The 22,676-nt window shown below is 38.7% G+C and overlaps 2 protein-coding genes across 2 annotated transcripts in view; one reads left to right on the top strand and one right to left on the bottom strand.

Moving 5' to 3' along the window:
- ABCB11 (ATP binding cassette subfamily B member 11) overlaps positions 1-10,997 on the top strand; it is a gene marked incomplete at its 5' end in the record, with an annotated part of 33,323 nt that extends 22,326 nt beyond the window's left edge. The window contains 9 exons of the mRNA XM_084209052.1: positions 2,541-2,645; positions 2,737-2,898; positions 4,681-4,884; positions 6,441-6,682; positions 6,792-6,948; positions 7,721-7,918; positions 8,697-8,903; positions 9,624-9,770; positions 10,309-10,997. Of these exons, the coding sequence (XP_084065178.1) occupies positions 2,541-2,645; positions 2,737-2,898; positions 4,681-4,884; positions 6,441-6,682; positions 6,792-6,948; positions 7,721-7,918; positions 8,697-8,903; positions 9,624-9,770; positions 10,309-10,509 (1,623 nt within the window). The 3' untranslated portion in view covers positions 10,510-10,997. The remainder of the gene's footprint in view (positions 1-2,540; positions 2,646-2,736; positions 2,899-4,680; positions 4,885-6,440; positions 6,683-6,791; positions 6,949-7,720; positions 7,919-8,696; positions 8,904-9,623; positions 9,771-10,308) is intronic.
- A 4,879-nt stretch (positions 10,998-15,876) lies between these two features.
- On the bottom strand, positions 15,877-22,357 carry G6PC2 (glucose-6-phosphatase catalytic subunit 2; the record flags this gene model as incomplete). Its single annotated transcript, XM_084209004.1, has 5 exons — positions 15,877-16,388; positions 17,584-17,699; positions 18,538-18,649; positions 21,662-21,771; positions 22,140-22,357. The coding sequence occupies 5 exons, from the start codon at positions 22,355-22,357 to the stop codon at positions 15,877-15,879; spliced, it is 1,068 nt and encodes a 355-aa protein (XP_084065130.1).
- Positions 22,358-22,676: the final 319 nt, after the last annotated feature.

Here is a 22,676-nt window from a genome sequence, read left to right as displayed (position 1 = left end):
TATCATAATGGAAATGAGGTTAACCTTCTTGCTGATAAACAATTATTCAGTAGAGATATTTATATCACTGTCATGAAACTATCATTAGAGCTCTTTGAAGGGGTAAGCTTATCAGCATTTGTCATGTGTTCTTCATTATTCTTTTGTTCATTTTCCAGGAACTGTTGGGAATGGGTTTCTATACTTGCATAGAGTTTATTTTAGATGAGACAAAAAATACCTCACATGCAGATACAGTGGAGAGAGACGGCAAAGGTCATTTTCTGCAGAATTTTATTATACAGGCTTCGAAAGCCTTTGAGAAAGATTTGGATCAGACCTAAAAAATACTTCACTTGTTTTTGCTTACGTATTTCAGGCACCTTTTTACTGCCTGCTCCCTGCAGAATGCCTAGGGAGAGGTAGGTAATTGTACCTGGGTTCACAGCCACCAGCAAAGAGTAGACTTGCATGAATAGGTTTGGAAGCAGGAAGTAGGAGTATGCTTTAAACTTTAACATTCACTAAAAGATACCATATTATCAAAATCCACTACCACCAACCTCTCTTGAAACTTGTCAAGTTCAGCCATGAGTTGTTTATTTCTTCAAAAAACTTGTGGTCGATAGAAAAGCAGATGCATCCCCCTTTTGTCGTAAAAAGCTTTCTGGGGACAATGCTTGCCAAGTTGGTGGGGCAACTGGAGGGCTGCCTGACAGATATTCAGTGCTGCTCTAACTGGTGCTTAGGAAAATGCCCTGAATTTTCAAGAACAAGGCAAGAGAAATCCCATCTGTTCAAGCTGTATCTTATTCACTAAACAACACTGGGAACAAAATGGGAATGCCATGGGTTTTTTGTGGTTTTGCTACCCATCTGATGTGCTTCCCACTCGCTTGCATAGGTGATGGTAGGTACACGAGTGCAAAAATATATAACCTAAAAGGCAGACAGATGGAGGTCAAAAACCTTACAGGCAGGAAAAAGCAAATGAATGAATGAATGAATGAATGAATGACCAACCCAGTATTTGAGCTCCTGGTAGAAAAAGGATTCTAAGAGCAGTGCCAAGAGCAGTGCCAGCAATCTACCAAAAGAAAGACTGACCTTTTGTTGTTTGGTGTTTTTGGGAATATTGTTTTGGCTTAGACATTTCTCACTGAGAAGCTGCTTATAACTTGAATCACATTTACTTGCAGTTTTGCATTTAAGTAAGATCCCATGAGCAGGAGAAAAAAGGATGTTCCAGGCCCTAACATTTCTGCCCAATGTCCTTGGCCTTTAGGCATAGGTGTGCCACCTCCAAACACTTTTTTAGTGTCCAGACCTCATGTCAAGGACTGTGGCATTCACTAGACAGGTGAGACACTGCTATATGCATTCCACAGTGAATCTTACCTTTGATTCCTTTGGAGAGGAGTCTTCTAGACCTTGGAAGGTCTGGGGCTAACGATGCTAAATACCTTCATTGCCAAGGATGAACTCCTACTTTTGAAGGCCTCAGTCTATCAAAGGAGAGAGGCTGCAAGAAAAAGCAAGCCATAATGAACATGAAGGAAGTCCAATATCTGTGTTTTATTATTCATAAATTTAAAATATTTCTGCCTGGTGCCAATGCAGTCAGGCAGATGGAATATACATCTCCTTTCAGATCTGCCCAAATATCTGCAATGTTGTTGTGTCAGACACGTACATATTTGTACTCTGGGAGAAATATGCTGGGGAAGTGAGGGAAAAATCCCCACAGCTATGAAGTGAAAGGATAAATTTAGCTAGGTCTGCCCTGAAGGTTTTCTGAAATAAGTCCCATAAAGTCAATGAAGAACTAGATAATACTGTGTATGTACCTTTTGAACAAAGTTTTCAGTAGTTTCTTTTACTTATGCTTTGGTGCTCCCTGCGGAATTGTCTCAGAGCATGGATCCTTTCCAGTGAAACTCAACTGAAAGATGTGCTCTTACTCCTACTGGGCATGGAGTCCATGGCTCCAGATGAAAGACAGTCCACACTAAAACTGCTGAGACGTATATGATCTGAATATGGACATATGGACACCTCAGCAACAAATCTTTCTTTTTTATAAACCTGCTGCTATTGTCCATGATGCATGTTGCCATGATCAGTGTTATTTTTTTAATAAAGAACACAGATTAAAAACATAACTGACCATGTTAGGATAGCTGCAGAATGGGATGGGTCAATTTTACAGGACAGGTTTTACTGTTACTTTGTTGCTATGCTGTTTATTACATTGCTATTCTCTTGCTATCATTATTTACAGTGGGGGGTGAGTGGTTAATTATAACCAGGGATAGGCCACAAATAGAAGTGTAGTGTGTGATACCAAGCATATTGAACTCATTGGTTAACAGGAGTAAAACCCATTATGTTTTAATCCAGGCTCCCCTTAGGAAAAATAAGGAATTGGACCTTTGCAGGGGGTGAGGGAGAACTCTGTGTTATGGCTTTGGTTGCAGGATGGGTTTCTGCACTTGGCAATTGGGAATCAAGTACATGTCACACACAGCAAAACTGACATTTCTATTTATTTCTTTTCAAAGACCTTCTCCATTCTTGATGAAGAAAACCAAAAAAATCAGATCAATGGCGTCTGTGTGCTCTTTGTCTTAGTCGGAGTTGTTTCCTTTTTCACACAGTTTCTCCAGGTAAAGATCCAATTATATATTTTTGGTTTTGCACCCTTTCTCAGCGGGTGTCTCTCTCTGCACAGTCTGTTTTTATTCTCATGTACCCCAGGGATACACCTTTGCCAAGTCTGGTGAGCTGCTTACAAGACGGTTAAGGAAAATTGGTTTCCAGGCTATGCTCGGGCAAGACATTGGTTGGTTTGATGACCGGAAGAACAGCCCCGGTGCTTTGACTACCAGGCTTGCAACAGATGCTTCACAGGTCCAAGGGGTAAGACCTGGCACCTTATGAATCATTTTACCATAGACACTGATTGAAGGCCTATTTTGGCATGTTGTCACAGAAATTAGCTACCATGCAACCAGCCAGATCAGTGTAGATCATTTCTTAGTAAGCCAGTTAAGCTATTTCTATTAATAGACTGCCACCGTGGAACCGATATGGTATACCCTAAAAGTACAAAAAAGAACACAAAAGTCAGTAAAATACCAACCAACAATGGAATGGGAAGGAACACCCAGTGCAGAAGTTTAATTTTCTTTTTTTTTTCTGGAGATAAATTAGCGGTTTGTCACAATGTTAAAGTGTTTATTCCAGAAACATGTCAAAATAGTATGTTAGTGACAGTCATTAATAACCATGTTTTCCAGTTTTCAGCATGGTATTGTGCATGTTGTGGCAATTTTGATCTAAACTGACAACCCACTTGAAAAAGCAATCTGCAGTACTGGCTGGTGCTCCAGCTGGGAATCCTGCAGCCAGTTTCATTGTTTGGGAAAGTGAGACACTAGCTGCATGCATTGTGTTCCTTAGCGGCTGAGGGTTAAATCGTGCTGAGCTATGTATGTTCCCTATCTGATCTGATCCTTAGGTAGAGGTGAGTCAGATGCCCTTTTGCTGGGCTGCAACACAAGCAATTTTCTAGAAACAAGGAGATGTACAGGAAGGAGATGTACAGATTTCGTTTGTTGCAAAAATTGTCACGTTTCAGCTTGACTGAAGATTGTAAGTTAGTTTAAAAAACCTTTTAATGGGGGTTTTAGAGGTTTCCAAAAGCCCTCTCAGCAGCAATTTCTACAGAATCAGGGAAACCTGCTGCAAACCTCACAGGGTATCCTTTAATTGAAATAAATAAACTTGTAAAACTCTGACTAATCATTTAATGTCCAAAGGGACATGTTTGTTTGAAGCACAACTCTGAGGCACAGCCATTCAACCCACAGCTTACAGAGGGTGAGGGAGACCAGAGCTACCTGTGCAGCAGTGCCCTGCACCTTTCACTGCCTGACACAGACCTTGCTGCAGGTCAGAGGAGGAGATGATGAGCATTTTGTGCTGCCAAGTTCATACTCTGCAAATGAGTTTGACTGAAAATCATGAAGGATATCAAGTGTACATTTTTATTCTAATACATAGAAATATAGTTCCTATTTAGGGTGCTGTTTACGGCTATGAAAGAAAATTACTTTTGAGTAAATAAGTCTATTAGAAAGAATAGCATTGTTGAAGTACATAAGGAGCAGACAAATGAATTCAATAAAGATGATGTCAAAGCTGTATTTCAGTTTTTTCCTTAATAAAGGGATAGGCAGAAATACAACTTTGTTTCATCCCTTTTCATTGCTCTTGCTTACTGATTTTAGCACCACTGAGGCTTTGTTGTTAATAGCTAAGCTATAAAATGGTCCTGTTGATTATTTATACCTAAATGGATAAATGTAGAGGCTAAACAATGTATTCAGATGAGTGATTCTCCAGAGAACCAAGGCAACAGATTTCAATAATTACATTATCTTTCTCACAAACAGTAGAAACAATCTTCTGAATTCTCAATGGAAAATTTGGTGGATCAAATGAATATTTGACATTTGCAGTCCTGCTCTTGATCCAATTAACTGGAAACAATATATCCAGACTGGCTAAATTCCAGCGCAGTCTAGCTGTTAGCGTCTTACATTATTTTAATTTACAGTTTTCTAAAGTTTTATAGGAAGATTTGTTTAATTTGTTTTTGAAGTACAAATCAATGATGTCTGTTTCTTTTCTTCAAAGGCAACTGGATCACAGATAGGAATGATTGTCAATTCCTTTACTAACATTGGGGTAGCCATGGTCATTGCCTTCTACTTCAGCTGGAAACTGAGTTTGGTAATAATGTGTTTCCTGCCATTTTTGGCTTTATCTGGAGCTGTGCAGGCTAAAATGCTGACAGGATTTGCCTCCCAGGACAAGAAAGCACTGGAAGCTACTGGACGGGTAATGCTGTTTAAAGACTAATTTATATTTGCAGTCACAGGTAGATGCACCTGAGAATCTGGCACTGAACCACAAATCAGTCTGTGGATTTTAGACAGGACAGTTGTTCCTTTGGTGGGTTCTACCAGCTCAAGAATTAAGCTCTTAGCCCTTCCTATCTTAAGAATTAGGACCTGACCAATTGCCCACACCCAGAATAATTATTTACTAAAGTCTTAAATCAAAACACTTCTTAACAAGGAGAGAAACTTCACTAACGAGACAAGGCAGCAGCTATTACTCAACAAAAGAACCCAGAGGCTGTGATGAACTCATATTTTAAGCAATGCTTCGGCAGTTTTGGTGATGATTGATTGTGCCTGGTGTTATTTTCCAATTTATTAGCCAGCACTGCATCCAAATGCTAAAAACACTGAATTCTTCCGAAGTGATTGCTCACAAGCCATGCTAAACATGGAAGAAGTCTGCACAATCCAATTCACAATACCTATTATCTGCTCCTTCATATTGAATGATAATGCAAGACATTGACTCTCAATTTTGGCCAGAAAAAAAAAACCCTGAAACTGGATTTCTGATTGTCTACATTCAGATCTTTTCCTACATGCTGAAAACATTCATAAGCTATTATACCACACTTGCCTCCCAAAGGGATGTGTTACTTTATGAATCTATTATCAAAGCCCAAGCAAACTACAGCATTTGAAAACAATTTCTTAGTTAAATTACTTGAGACTAAAAGGATGAAATTAGGACCAAAAAAGCCATCAATTTACTTCTGTAGGTGAAATTGTGGTACTCTTTTCTTGGGATATAAAGCCAAATTCTGACTGGCAATAAATTACAATATGAAGCCTACAACTAATAAAAGTTCCACACAAGTTTCTGTGGTGATTGTCTCATAATTTCCTGTGTTGCATTTTTCTATGTGCATAGGCAAGAATTTGCTTACTCTTTGCCTATGTACAATGTAAAAATCTTGGAAATTGTGTCACTGAAGATTCATATGTTCCATCTCATCAGCCTTTTGGACATCAGAGGGGGAGGGAGAGTGGTGAGCAAGTGAGGAAACTTAGTAAATTCAAGTGGATTTAACTTATGAAATGGAAGTTGGGGATGCTATCCCTTTTAACTCTTTCTTTGACTATTGCTAAAAGTAACACAAAACAATTGAAATAAACATATTTAATTAATAAATCCATACAACTGAAGAAGTTCCTAAAACAAGTTTTTCCTTTTGTGGGTGTCACATTTATTCAGATTATGTGAAATAAGTGACAAGTGAGAGCACATGCCTGACTCCCTAAAAGTGCTTACAGGAACAGCTCCAGTGGAACAGGCAGAGCATTGCTCTCAAAGAAATCAGTAGGAAATTGCTTGTAGGAAAAGTTCTCTTTAGGCTTTCTGATGTTTGGGCCAGTCTGTATCATGTCTGAATGAATTTATGTATTGCATCAGTGTCCTGAGTTCATGAAAGAATCATACCATTGTGAGAACACATTCTACATTTCCAAGTAAAAATTAGGAGCTTTTACCCATTTTTTTTCCTCTTCCAGATTGCCAGTGAAGCTCTCTCTAACATCAGAACAGTAGCTGGGATAGGAAAAGAGAAAATGTTTGTCGACAATTTTGAGAAGCACCTGGATTTGCCCTACAGAGCTGCAATCAAAAAAGCACACGTGTACGGACTCTGCTTTGGCTTTGCCCAGAGCATTGTGTTCATTGCCAACTCTGTCTCTTACCGATATGGGGGATTTCTCGTTGACACTGAAGGACTCCATTACAGCTTTGTGTTCAGGTAAGAGCCTGCTCAGAGGCACAAACAGGTCTCTAAAAGTTCTGGACTTGGTGTGGTGTTCAGTTTCCTGATGGCTTCCGAAGAATGACCGTTTCCCCCTTCCCCACAGAGTGATCTCTGCGATTGTCACCAGTGGAACTGCTTTGGGAAGAGCTTCTTCCTATACCCCAAACTATGCCAAAGCCAAAACATCTGCTGCACGCTTTTTTCAACTGGTTGATCGGCTTCCTAAAATCAGTGTTTACAGTGAAAAAGGGGAAAAATGGGTAAGAGAGGAGATGTATAGTTTGTGATGTCGGTCAGCTCACTACAGGCATGGATGTTGCACTAGTGATTTAGGAGTCAAGGAGGATCAACACTTTACAAGATGGTTATGTTGATTGTAAAAGTTTTATTTGTCTTTGTTGTTTTGGAAGCAAGTTCTGTACTAGACAGTAGTATAAAGTCAGCCATTAGGAATTTGTCAGTGTAAAACTACTGGAAATTGACTGGAAATTGGAATGGAACTGATTTGGATGACTCACAGAACAGGAAGCTCTTATTTCCTGCTTTACAGTTCATGGCACTCCTTACTATTGCTGATGATAATGGAGGTTTTTCCACTCCCATCAAACTGGTGGCGGGTGTTCATAAGGAGGCAAAGAATTGAGTCAGACAAAATGAAAATGCTCAGTTTCTGGTGAATTGGAAAGTCAGACCCAGAAAATTGAAATGGTATATTTTTTACACAGTGTCTATATTAAAATGAAAAATGTGCCCATTGGGAAGGCAATGCCTTTCCAATTTATGCCTCTGACCAGTGCCATGCAGGCAAGCATAAGCAGAGAAACAGTGTTATGACTATTAGCTTCACCTCTAGGACAGCTACTCCAGTATGGTTTTTTCCCTTTTCCTGAGATAATTTCATAAGTACAAATGTCATATTTTAAGCAAAAGATGCAAGAAAAGATGGATCTGAGGAAGAGTTGTCTTGTACTTTACAATTCAGGGTTGAGCTCGAGCTCACTGTAACATCTTTCTTCTTTTTCTTTTCACCAGGATGATTTCAAGGGAAGCATTGAATTTCTTAACTGTAAATTCACATACCCTTCTCGGCCTGATATTCAGGTCCTGAAAGGACTCTCTATTTCTGTAAAACCTGGACAGACTTTGGCATTTGTTGGAAGTAGTGGCTGTGGCAAGAGCACCAGTGTCCAACTTCTGGAGCGTTTCTATGACCCTGAGAAAGGAAGTGTGGTAAGCAAAAAAAAAAAAATGGGTTTTGTGCTCTGGTTTTCAGCAGTCCTCCAAGGGCCTTCTGCCTGTATCCTAGTGTGCAGCCTAGCAGTGGTGGCTCATACATGTGCAGTTTGAGGCTTCCTCTCCTTCTGGAAAGGACAGATGGGGACAATTTGGACAGTTCCCAAGTATTATCTCAGACATATTCAGACAAGATAAGAGAACTACATGCTTCAGGTGCACTCTTATGCATTACAGAGGGCACAGGCATTTGCCTTGGTAGCTTCTGTATGAAACATACAAATGTATGCTGTGAATTGTGAGGGCACAAGCAAAATCAAGTCTGAATGGAGCAACAAAGAGCCTGGAACTTGCCTAGATTTAACATCCAGTTATTCAATTACTTATAGCTTAGAAAGCTTTCTTATGTTTTCCTAACCTAAATACTTACCTATCTAGATTGATTTATCTTTCTCTGAAAAAAAAATCTGTGTGGTGATCACTACGTCAGGAAGGCAATAAAGCATGTGCCTAACTTTAAGCAATTAAATAGTTCACTAGGACTTCTGTTGAGCAAATGGTCTAGTGTATTTTGTGGTATGGATCAAAGCCATACCACAAAATACACATCATGCACAAAGGAGTCAGAGACAAGCAATTCAACCAATCACTTTAAATCAGTTGTGTTTGTGTTTTAATGATATGGTTAAATCATTTAGTTTTGCTATAAACTATTTGGGTGTTGCAAGCTGTTGTTTTGTACTGATGTTTCAAGTTTTCTCCCATTTCCTCCTAGTTAATAGATGGACATGACTCTAAGAACGTAAATGTGCAGTTTCTTAGATCAAAAATCGGAATAGTGTCACAGGAGCCTGTGCTATTTGACTGCAGCATTGCTGATAATATCAAATACGGCAGTAACACAAAAGAAGCAACCATGGAAAAAGTCATAGAAGCAGCCCAGAAGGCTCAACTGCATGATTTTGTCATGTCTCTGCCTAACGTAAGTACCTGCGAGGCCTTGGCTGCTCAGTGTTCACTGCAGGAGTTGCTCTGAAACCAGCTGAAGTTGCTACGTGCATGCACCTTTTATGTCCTTTCACAGCTGTGACAGTAGGCGCAAGAGGGTGCTGTGACCATTTGTTGTGTTCCTTAGAGTCTGGGTGTGAGTTATTACTGAATTCGTACACAGTAGGCACATACATAAACCCTGTTCCCAGCTGTCGGAGATTTGCCTTGTGAGTAGGACATGACACTTAGATAAAAATACTTGAAGCTGGCTGCTTATGTACACTTGAGAAGTACTTAAATGCACTGAAATAATATAAATATAAAAAGAACATATAAGGAATGGGTACAATTTAGGCACCCAAAGAAAGCACTTTTCTTGAAAGCCCTTAAATCACTTTCAGCCTCTTCTCCCAAATCTAGGGCAGGGGGAATTCCTTTTGCCTCACACAAATCAGCCAACATTTTGATATCACATTTTCCTTCCAGGCTCATCATTGTACTGCCTGGGCCTCAGGGCCTTGTGCAGACAAAATACAGCTTGGTAACCTCACCCCAAACGTGTTTGCTGCTGTATGTTGTTTCTGCATTCCCAGTACTTGGTTCTGCAAGTGGTCAGCAGTGGTTGACTTTCTTGCCTCTCTCCTGCTCTTCCTTTAGCTGTGTACTGGTGTGTTAAATTAGACCTGAATAAAATACTCCTTTTGTATTTCAGCAATATGAAACTAATGTTGGGGCTCAGGGATCCCAGCTGTCTCGTGGGCAAAAGCAACGCATTGCCATAGCAAGGGCCATCATACGAGACCCCAAAATTTTGTTACTGGATGAAGCTACATCTGCCTTAGACACGGAAAGTGAAAAGGTAAATGCACAGTGATAATCAGTAAGGGAAAGTTAACACAATGACCTACAACATACAATACCTTTTCTGTTCTATAGATATGCCAACATACTCCGCTGCATGATTGCACATTATTCCACATTGTGAATTCAGCCTTTCACCTTTAATGATCTTTCCAAGAATTGCAGGAGGTACAGCTGTAAGAAAAAGCAGCCAGCCCCAAGTGCTCTTAAATGACCTATGAGAGGCAGCACTTCTTCAGAAATGTCCGAATTGCCTGGATTTCAAAGCATTCAGTTGACATTTAGCATGGCAGCAGAGTAAAAGCCTTTCTTAATTTCTATCTCTGTGTTTAGCTGTCCCTTGTTTGTACTACTGGGAAACAGAGTTCATGACCCGGCTAAGCACATCAATATCAGAACCTCTGATTTAGTCCTGTTGTCCCTTTTACAAGTCTTGCACAATATGGTTTATTAATCTGAAGCAATTGGGTTCCTCCAGCTCTGAGCCCTGTTGTATTTGCACATTTTTATTCTGACACTTTGTCTGCTGCCTTTAGACTGTGCAGGCAGCGCTGGATAAAGCCAGAGAAGGGCGCACCTGCATCGTCATCGCCCACCGCTTGTCCACCATCCAGAACGCTGACATCATTGCTGTAATGTCACAAGGACTTGTCATTGAAAGGGGCACTCATGATGAACTGATGGCCATGGAAGGAGCCTACTGGAAACTTGTTACTACTGGAGCCCCAATTAGCTGAATTACTGTGATTCTAAATTTGAAAGATTTCTGTAAGCAAATACTTTGTGGTAGGTATGTGTATGTTGGTGCTCCATTGTGCTACAGAGTGAGTGCTCTGCAATACAGAGAGATCTGTGGAACCCTGAATGTATGTAGCTGTCTGCATCAAGCACGCTTGGCCAGCATATGCGAGGCACTAGGCACAGACTGATGCATTTAGGAAGTATCTTAGCCCACTGATAAGGGAAAAAAGGCCTGAAACTGAGAAAGATCTTTCCTGGTGATCTGGGAAGTTGCCACTACCTGCAGTCAAGACTGCACAGTCCTGTGATGCCTCAACTAGCAATCAAGGAAGACTCTGCTGTTCAGGAAACTGCCCTTTCTTAGGTAAGCTGAATGAGTGGAAACAACCCCTCAAATGATGCTGTACATCTGAAGGGACCAAATCTGTCCTAACGTTTGGTGTGCAGACAATTTCAGCAGAGGCCTTTCCTGTGCATGCAGAAGCCCTGCTCTTTCACCCACTGTACCACACACATCAGTGGTGCTGTTGGAGGAGGCCGGGCTTCCCTTGTGTGCACCTGCAGCACTGACACAGCTGTGCCCCTTCAACAAACCAGTCAGTACTTACAAAGGTGGCAGCTCCACAAAAGTAAGGAAAGCAACCAAGGTAAGGAACAGAAGCTGGTGAAGATCATTTCCTAGCCCACCACTCTCCAACTAATACTCATCATTCTAATCAGCTGTCAAAAAGATTTTTGAATAGGAATAAATGCCTTGGTTAAATTAATGTAAAATTCTATGGTTAATCATCAGTTATTTAAACCACTTCTACTGAAATGGTGATGGATATGTTCTTTTTTTCAGAAGGTAATACAATCGCAAGTGGAGGTGGAAAAAAAAGGCATAATTAGTTCTTTGTATTAAATACAGTTGATAAGCAGAGCAACAATATATTCATAAATGACAAAGGTCAGGAAGGAGCTTCTTTTGGGAGAAACTTGTATCTGTCACAGTTTATTGTAACATCTACCACAAGTTTCACTGAAATATGTTCTTGGTTATTGTCTGCGGCACAATAGGACTCCTTCCTTTAGTGACTAGGATCTTGGAGAAAAGCAGATAGAAAGAAAGTATAGATTACAGTTTCAATATTTAAATATTGATTTTAAACAACAGTGTATTAACTGGAGAAGTCATTCTCCATGTCCTAAAATCTGCATCTGGGCTGGGGCGGGGGGGGGGGGGGGGGGGGGTTTGTGGGCAGGCAGGTTTCCATTCACTTTATAAGAAGTCACAACACTTATAAAATACTGCAACAGTAGAAGTACGTAAATAGAGCTGTAAGGGTAAAAAGGTTATCAGGATACATCCCTTAATTCCAGGCAGCAAAACCCAATTTCAACTTTTATACAACTCCATTAACAGAATCACTGCCGCATACCCTATTGAAATCACACAGCCAGCACTGAAATGGCAATTTCTCTAAGGAAGTCTGTATTTTAAACCTTAACTGAAAAGTAAAAGAAAAATCTGCATTATTTGCTTTAATCTTTTTAGCCTTTTTACATTTCAGAGTGATAAGTAGTTGGATGGCTCAGGAAACTATTGACAGAGGGACTATCAATAACCTGCAGACATATGTATATGATATTTAATTAATATTATTATTTAAGGACACAGAAAAAGAATGACTCTTCATTAAAAATTACAATGACTATGTAAACTATTTTATAATTCTTTTTCCTAAATGGCAATACCTTTGTGAGCCAAATTAAACCAATAAATTGTATTTTTTTTACTGGCTCTTGTGTTCTAGCATTTCTTCTCTTACCCTTCAGCTAAGGACATGAGTATGTGGCAGCAGCCAGCAAGTATCATGTCTGTGACAAGGGTTTGCTGTTCAGGACAGAGCTGCTGAGAAGGCCAACTCCTGCCTGCACAGGAGCAGGCTGTCTCCTTGCTGGAGCACAGGGCCCAGCCCAAGCTAGGTGATTGTGCTGCTGCTCTTCAGTGTAACATTATCCTCTTTCCAGGCAGCTAGGAAACACAGAGAGCTAAATTTTGGGAAGGGTGCTACTCCAACAGAATGCACTCACTGTGTATTGGATGTCTTGATGGAATGCTCAGTGCAGAGCTGGACTGGTCTTGCTGCTGCATCTGCCTCACCAGTAAAATGTCCCAGCCCTGGGTCTTGGTGACAATATTCCCGAACCATTCCAAAGTCATTTGCTTACATCTTTCAAGCCAGACCTGAGTTATTAGTCTTGACAGTAGATGGTGTCATTTGGTGTCTCGTGCTGTATGCTTCTCTGCATAGTCCATGGCAGCTGCATTTTCCAGCACCCTATTCCTCTAGGCAGATATAACCACGATACTGTTTTGGGAAAGCACCTGAGTAACTGGTCTGCAAATACAGCTCCTGCTCCAGCTAGACTCCTCTGGGCAGAAGCGTGTCTGGGCCCAGAGTCCCTTCAACAGGAAACAGGAAGGCTAAACAGGGAATGAGGAGGATAAAAAGAAACAGCTGCATAGTAGCATGAGTGTTGTGAGCTGAATGTAATGACAACTTGTCAGCTAGTTTGTATGAGAAGCAAGGGACAGCTTCACTTCATATAACTCCTGCCTCATGAGAATCTTTCTGCAGAGAGGTGGAAGTACTTTCAGAATAGCATTTTCCAAATGCTATTATGGGCTTCTTTAAGTCAGAAATTATTTGGCTTCTCAAAGTCAAGAATAAAAGGTTAAATTTCTCTTAGGATCGTACTAGTGGGAGCAAGGGGATCAGTCCTACGCTTTCTACTCTCTTTATCACATAGGAAAACCTTAATTCAAAAGGTTTGTGGCCCACACTAAGCTGAGTTGCTAGCTCATCCTGCAAGCGTACATTGGTCTGTATCTGTTCCAAATATTAACAATTCACAGGCTGCAAAGACCTGCTGAAATTACAGCTTAAATGTTTAACAATTTGAGCTCTTCGTAAGGTCACACAGTCTATTAAAATAAGGTCTGGACTGTAATTTTCAACTGCAATAAATTTACTGAAGCCTGAGTAAAGGGACATGCAGGTTTATTTCACTGCAACAACTAGATGCCTGGCTCCTGATTTTCAATTCTAATTCTATCAAAATATCATGCTAATCTTGACTCTTTTCTATTCCACCACTCTGGAAAAAGCTAACTCTGTTGGAAGATTTGGGAGCCCTCTTTGGAGATTCTTCAAGCACTTACACAAATCTCCATAACACAACACACTCAGGCATTGCATTATCAGTCAGTTAATTTCTGAAGTTACTAGCAAAATTACACTAAATTTATTAATTTGACATTTTTCATAGTAATATCACCATCCTTTGATTTAGTAATGTTTTAATAGTTGAAGAAGAATTAAGAAGTGGTTCAGAGAGGAAGATGTTCTATGTCGTTTCCCCTGAAGCACTGAAATTACAGAATGAACTAACAAGACACTCCAAGAAAGTGAGTGAGAGCCCACATCTTCCTACATGTCTTTACAGAGCTTAGAAAAATACTGCAGAATGCCAGTTATTCTATCACAACAGAAGGACCAAGATTCTTTGTCAGTGTTGGGAAACACTCTCACGTGATTAGAAACCTAGAAATGTGATCACCACCCGTAACTCCCAGCTTCAAATTGCCACTAAATGCAAATACTACTGTGAGAACCTTGGACGGCTGTGCGTGTATAATGTCCTACTGCTGGCTGGGAGGAGCCAGGAACAGAACAACAACTCAGTCAACCTGCTACTGCTCTGCGATGCCTCTGTAGGTCATCTCACATGGCAGGGAACAACAAAGTACACAGCAACTTGAACACAGCTGAAATCTTTGTCATAGCTGTCTTTGTTCTTCATTGTTTGTGTCTCGTCCCATGAACTTAGTGATTTTGCTTAAGGAGTCACAATTATAGAATAGAGTGGTTTCAGGTCAGCTGCTGTGGGAAAAAGTTTGAGAACCATTAGAGAATGGAGATACATGAAATAGAATACTTCTCAGACTTAAAAGCAGATGATTAATTTTCTTAAGTCATGGTAGTCTTACTAGGCTCTTAATTATGAATGCCTGTTTCATATTTGCTTCTGTAATTTGTATCTTGTTCCTTCCCAAAGGCCAACACCAAACTATTCACCTTGTTTACCCAATAAAATAAGATTCTTTCAATTACCTCCTACCTAATTGGAAGCCTAGAAGCAATATCATGTTTACATCTTCTAAACCTTATTGCTTTCAGATCATATATATGCAGGCCTCATTACTCCTATTATAGCAGACTACTAAGGCTATATATATATAAAAAGAAAGAAAGAGAGAGAGAGAAAGGAAATATACAATAGATGCCAAATAATGAATAAAATGGAAAGTACCTCTTTAGAAAGTCCATTTTATATAGCAAACATATATTCAACATATTAGTTACTTGTGTGCTTAGTTAAACAAATAATAGAAAATTGAAGTGACAGTGTGCAACCATATTTTCATAATTTACACAACTACTAACAGTGATTCAGGCTTGAGACTGTTGATCTGAGAAAATTAGCAGTGAATTACCTTTGCAATACAGGAGCATGAACAACATTCTTGAGATCATATACTGAGATAATTTCATTATTGACAACTTTTTTCATTTGTTGCTCTGTGTAGATGTACACAAACCAAAGATTTTTTACACCATATTAAAGGATTTTTCCCATCGAAGGTGTAATCTGTATCATTCATGATTCATGTGACTACTTTCAGAAAGTAAAAATGACAAAAACCACACAGCAATGCAAAAATATATTCTACAGAGTCCAGTGGAAATAAACATTTTTTTTTCTCATCTGACTTAATCAGAAGCTGGTTTGCTCAGGAAGCTCAATAAATTAAATCTAAAGCCTTGTTTATAACTATGCTGGCCTTTTTCACAGTGCCTGGGTAGAGCTGTACAGTAGGTGGTGTGATACTGTCACACCATTATGAAGCAGTATAACACACAGTATCTATTTATAAAAAATGAAATATTGAGTGTCACTATGTACAACTGATGCTTGAAGCATTATCTAGCCAGAGATGGACAGAACCAAAAGACCACCATATAGCTAAATAAAGATGGTTTGTTATACTTTAAAACTTCATTATGACCCAGAGTATTGGGGCATTTCTAACCATATTGCAGTGTGCTTGCAATATTTCTAGGAATAAAAACATCAGTGAATATTTCTCAGCTGCTTGAGTGTACTGATTTTGGATGTACTGGTTACTTACCAGGAGTACATCAAAGATGCAGTGGCATCCCCTTGGTTTAAATGAATTAGCAAAACTGCCTTTGCAGAGGGTTCACAAACAGTTCACATCCATCCCCACCTTGCTAACCATTTTGAAACTTTACCTAATTAAGTTTCTTTTCAGTTGTCCTCATTAACGAGTGGACACAGTATGGAACCAAGGCAACTACAGTCAGAGGCATAGCTGCGCTCTTACAAAAAGAGAGAACGTAGAACAAATACTCAGTATGAGTAGGTATCTTAACAAAATTATACAGCTGCAGGGTAGCTAAAGAAGCAGCTATACACAATACGCGGAAACTTATCTTGCAGCTATTTTTACCTTTGCAGCTCATGATGAACATTTCAGAATTAATTCCAAGACCTAAACCAAAGAGTGCACCTAAATTCCTCACCAGTCCAGCAAATGGAGTTGTGTCAATGTTTATCCAGTCTGGGTTAGCACACCACTTCTTGGCCTTTGGAACGGACCATAGCAAGTCAATATCAAGAAGCTTGAGGGATAGATAAAAGCCAAGGGCAAAGATGAAAAGAAACAAGTTTGTCTTGATGTACATTCTCAAGCTTGCTGTCTGAATAGCAGGGGTATGCTCAAATGCTTCTGCCACAAGAATGCCTGTGGATTAGAAACTCAATGTTACAGGGAACACACTTTACTTTGAAGAAGCATTTTCTACAGTGTCCCTATAGAATTTGACTTTTAAAGACAGAAGAATATATCAATGTAATAAATATCTACGTGTGTGTCTATATATACATATTTATATATTTATACATACACATATACACACACAATTTACCACTTTTGCAGTACATTACAAAACCTTTCATCCCACTCAAAACTGCCACTTTGGAAAAAAAAAACAAACCAAGCACTACATGGTTTTGATATGAGGCATACCTTAAGGCCTGACTGCATCTCCCAGATGACAACCTATCAAATATTAGATGTAAACTGGAACATTCCTTTTCCAAAAGAGTCCCTCACTCAAAGACTGGCTCCAGCAATGCAGAATTCAACACCAGTTCTCATACAGGCTTTGAGTGTTGAAGGAAAAGACACAGAACACACTTATCTTCTCTTGTACTCATTTTATCCTGGTTGTGAAGAGGGAAAGCTGTTATCCAGGGCTGCCCAGGCTGCACTGCTTTCATGAAAGAGAACATGAGCAGGAAGCCCCTGCTCAATGCACTGGTCACCCTCCTTAAAAACAGATCCATACCACAGATACTGCTTATAGTTTGCACTCCTTGAATACCAATTTATAATACGCTTAAGTAACTCTGAAAAATGTACTTTAGCATCTTAAAGCACCCAGGGGAGTTTGTCCTGCTATTTACACTTATTTTCCATTTTGCCCCAGGTCTCTGTGTTTGTCCACATTGTACACATGCTATTTTGTACCTGGACACCATTTGAAAGGACCCAAATAACTTCCTCCTGAGAGGAAAGGTCAGAGCCATGTAGGAGCAACTTCCTCTCTGATCTCTTCCACAGTTAAAGATCAGATGCAGCCAGTACAAAGCAGTCAGAGCTAATCTGGGGCAGTGTGGACCCAATACAGTCAGCATAAACTGGCAGGTGGACAAGGGCTCACTCCCTTCACTGTGAATTACATTGACAGCAGGTACATTCTACCTCACAAATTTTACCTTTGGACTATTATCAAATCCCTGATTTTCCATAGAGTGGAGAGCACCACCAGGGCTGCAAGATGAGTCCAACTACTAAAAATCTCTTGTCTTCTCTCATATTAAAAAAAAAAAATTGCATATAGGTTAAAAAAAGAAAGAAAAAATAGCAGCATTACCAGCAAATACTCCAAGAACAACTTGATGAGGGAAATGTGTTGCTATGAATACTCTTGAGATGCACACACTGATCTGGATAATCCAAAAAATAATCCAGAGGAATGACCATGTTAGTCTAAGAGGGAAAAGGAAGATGCTTAAAAATTAAAACAAGATATTTCATCTACTTATTTACCCCAAGACCCATCATGTAAGGCTCATGCTTTCACCAGCACAGGTTTACTAAGTAGAGTAGTTTAGAATCAGATGATTAAAAACTTGAAGTCAGTAGTAAAACATTATCAAGTCTGGTTACAGGAGCAGATCTCACAAGTTTCAGGTCCAAGACACCTCTGTGGTTTAAGCGATGAAAGTCATCAATGGCAGATTAAATTAGGACCAATACCTTAAACATATCTCTCATCATGAAGTCATAACTATATGCAAAACTTAATTATTTCATGACAAAATTCACACAGTGCGAAAACAACCTTGCAGCCTTAGAAAGAACATCCACCAAAGTAATTGCAGGACTTTCCCATAGAGCTGAGCAACACATTACAGCAAATTTTGTCAAAATTACATGCACTTGCTTTAAAACGGGTGAAGGATAACCATCAAAGCAGTAAATTTATGTACTAACCAAAAAAAATCCAATGCATAGTGACAATTATAGAATTAAAAATTTCCAGCACTGAAGATTTAGGACTAATTCAGAGATATTGTACGCAATGTCTGTAAGCTGAATGTATGTAATTGTATGCAATGTCTGTAAATAAATACCAGACTATACAAACAGATAAATCCTCTTAATATACTTTTTCTTCAGCTGAAGTAGATCATAATAAAGGGTTGTTTTTTCACAAAATAGACCAAACTGTGAATATTTGTTTAAATTAAGTCCACTCAAAACATAGCATATATTTAAAGAAATATCTGAATATAATGAGTTGGAATCATGGAAAGACACTGACCTGTGAAGGGTAACAGCTGATTTATCTTTCCATCTAACTGTGTAGCTAAGTGCTGCTGTGACCATTACGTACCAAACGCAGGATGATCCCATGGCATGTCCAGATGGACTTCCTAGTAAAATCATAAAGGAAATATTCAACTCAAGAATGAAGACTGTGACATCTGTCATACAGAAAATGTCTACTGGTAGTTACTCAGGCACCTAATAATTTAGAAGGGAAATGGCTAACAAAGGCTGAAAGAATGGGAACTGCTTCTAAAAAGTTTCAGATGGTTCATCTATAGGGAATCCATAGTACTTGTCTGAAATAAAAAAGGTAATAGCTTATTTTATATTGGTGTGAGTTGGAATCTTGATAGGAAAACATATTATTTTCCCATTACTTGTATTTAAAAATTTTAAAAAGCGCCTAGGGCTGTCTTACAGCTGTAGCATGGAATGTAGAAATTATGTATGAATATCACATAAAAAAAGTTCTAAATGAGCCTCCCCATAATCAACAAGAGCAGCAGAAATTTAGCTCTTTGTAACATTCTAAACTAAAGGACCAGTGTAACTTCAGATAGCAGTTCCAAACTGCTTTTTATCTGCTTCTGCAATTACCATGGTGTTAACAATTGTCAGCTGTGTCTCATTAGCAATATTACGATGCAGGTAATTAACATTTTGAGTAGTTTTGTAATAATTTTAGAAATGCATCTGAAACACAGAAAAAAATGTGTGTATGCTTTACTTTGATTAATTTTATAAATTTTAAGGTGCTGTAAAATTAATCAACCAGATGAAAAGCAGATTGTCAATGAAACTGGAACATGATATGATGCTCTAATTGCTGTAGACACAGATAAAGCACGCAGTAGTCTACCTACAGCAGTCTATAATAGGGAACACTCTCTCATATAGAGAACAACACTGAATTCTTTTTAGTCCAGGTTATAATAATATATGTCTAATTTGTTTTAATTTAAAAAGTAAAATTTCAATTTTACTGGAAGCAGTATGAAACCACAGAGAAGTTCCTACAACTGTGAAAATCACTATGAAACAAGGTATGATGACATGATGCAAGGGAAGTGATTCCTAAAATTACTCTGTCACTTCCTTTCTCATGTTCACCAGATTTACATTCAACAAATCAAAATAGGGAAAGAAAAAATTAGATCATTGGAATCTGTAAATATGCGACCTTTACATCTTGGCTTTCTGTGAAGACAAAAGAGAAGGGACAGGGTTATTTCACTATCAGAAGAAATAGTTTTGGCTCAAGAATGTGTCATGAGCCAGCACTATCTAGTAGTGTGTAGAGTAGAAGAATATTTCAGTGAAGTAGCAAAGCAAAAATGTCTAGACAGGACAAGCAATGATTTCTAACTGCCTGCATTCATTTTTGCTATTCTGCTTGGCAGTACATCGAGAGTCACTCTACCAGCTCTTTTGTTAATTTCCTATCAGACGTGCACTCCTAAACCTCACAATGGAACAAATGTCACTGCTGAGGAAACAGTAACATTTTATGTCAGCAATGGAAAAGCTTCTCTTTGTTGTCATCTAGGAATAATATTTCATAGCTTATCCACAAATTACCTACTCAAAACAGCATAAATTCCACCTTAAGGTTTATATTCTTAAAGTTTTACAAATATTAGAAAATAAATGGCTGCTGGGTTTTAGTTCAGTTAATTCCAGAAATACAAACCAAATTCAGGTCCTAAACTGTTTGCCATGTAGTCATATGAACAGCTCCCTCAGCTTTCTCTTTTGCTGAGACATGGAGTCTGGGGTCCAGGCTATAATTCTCCTAGCAGTATTTGGAGCTGCTTTTCTCAGATCTGTGGCTGCTTCTCTTACCTTTTAATAAAAATTGCTATTTTAAAAGTGTGTGAAGTACCATGTAAGCTCATACAATGATTGTGTGCATATAACACTTGCACTGACTATGCCTCCTGTTGCTAATGAGAAACAGGTCAGTGACACTCTTAATGGTCCAGCCTAAGTCTGGAGGGGCGGAAAAATGTGTTCATTATAAGTGCATAGAAGGAATAAATATGACAGTTGTACCGATTGGACAGAAACAGGAATGATCTTTCAGAAAGACAGTAACAAGAAGAAACGCCTTCTGGCTCGATGAATCAAAATGTAACACACTGACTGTCTCCCGAGCGAGGGCTCGGATCTACAGAGCACTGAATGGGCTCAGTTCTTTTGAGAAGATCTGAAGGCTTCAATACTTTGTGTTAGGTCACAAATGAAGTAACTTGAAAGAGACTGCAGACATAAAGACCAGGCATCATTAAACCCCACCTCATACAAGTGCTTAAGCTTCGTGCTCACAATTATAATGGGATGTAATGCAGGGTACTGTTAACAAAATACAGCTATGCAAACTGCTCAAAAGCTTTCAGTGGCATTGACAAGATGAAAAGCACATCATTTCCACAGTCAGTATCTTCTTGCACAACAAATTAGACTAAATTCAGTTAGCTCAATTCAAGTTCATCTTATTGCACATATTAGGGTTGTGCAAGTTCATTTAGCTTCATCAGTATTGCATTTGATTTCCACAGTAAAGATAATGAGACATAAAAAGTGAAAATATATTGAATAGGTACATTTCAAAAAATAAGTTTTCCCCATATATTTGTACACATATTCCCACACACACACATTCAGTGGCAGTGTCTGGTTCTTTTCCACTTGTGATATATTATGTAATCGATTGCTGAGACTATTGTTATTTACACTGAACCATATACTTAGTTTGAATATTTGTTGCAAGCCCACAAACTCAACAGCCCTGGGCTCTGTCCTCGGAACACATTAAACAATGTATTTCACAAGTTTTATGAAAATTTCTTTCCAATATGCCAGGTCATTCTAGTAGTAGTTATTTTTAAAGCAAGTCACCCTCCCTTGCATCTTTTAAAGGCAATGAAGGAAATACTCTTGTCATACAGCAAATTCCTATTGTATTTCTTCCTTTTCCTCTACTTGTTTTTGTGTGCTATTTTATAAATGAGCTCTGAGATTTCTGTATCATGTAAGACTTTCCTAAGTCCCATTCTCTTCCCCTTGAAGCCACTATCCCTACCAACTATACCAAGGAAATCGACAACATTTCTTACCTGGTCCAGTTTCACATGTTATAGGAAACTGTTCAAGGCATGGACTTGACTGATTAGGATAAATCATTGTTTCTTGCACCCACCAGTAAGGGCGATGGCCAAATAAAATCCTGACCCAAAAAAAAAGAAAAAAAAAAAAAAAAAAAAAGAAGAAGAAAGAAAGAAAGAAAAAAAAATAAAAGAAATTAAATGAAAATGTTTTACATAAGAAGGCCTCAGCAAAGCATGATAAATAATCTTACAAAGAATATGAAGAGCTATATTTGCAAAGCTACTCTATAATAGTTCTACAGGTTCTTCTCATCTTATTACAACATTATTTCAAACATATCTTAAATATCTTCATTGTGAATTCCTATTTTATAACTACTAGGGAAAATCTACTAGTACATTATTCACAGAAAGTTTTCTCAACTTGAGATACATCTAGTAATTATTATTAAAAATACCAAATTTTAAAACAAATGCAACTTCTTACCATTTAAATATGAGGTTGAACCAGTCACCAATGACAGCCACCCATATCATTTTAGTACCAACCACTTGGTTGAGCTGAAACCAAAGAGGAAAATAAATTGAAAATATATTCCGCGGATCACCAACATGTGACATAAAATTAAGGAAATCCTGGTAAGCCCTGTAGTCCCTTTGTAAATGCTGAATGATAAGCACTCCATTGCTGTGAAGGAGATCCATCTTAATGGATTAAACTATACTTGAAATATAGTAAAGTTCCTTTAATCTGAAGTTTCTAGTGACAGAGAATGAGAATCATGGAGGGGAGCTATTAAAAAGTGAGAGAAGGTGATTGACGTTGCCTTTATATTATATTGGCGTGGTCTACCCAGCCATTCCTGAAACACGTGGCTCCAAATCTCTGGGAAAGCATATGAGTCTGCTAGCACTGGAAAGCTTTTTTGTTTGCAAATTTTAATTGTAGGAAGCTAAGTGAAGTACATGTTAGTACATGCTGAGCAGTAGCAAATTGTGAGGAAAGTTTTGTGGAAACAAAATG

The sequence above is a fragment of the Fringilla coelebs genome (assembly GCF_963513975.1).
Source record: "Fringilla coelebs genome assembly, chromosome: 7".
In the NCBI taxonomy this organism is placed as follows: domain Eukaryota; kingdom Metazoa; phylum Chordata; class Aves; order Passeriformes; family Fringillidae; genus Fringilla; species Fringilla coelebs.
This window is presented reverse-complemented; position numbering and strand designations above follow the sequence as displayed.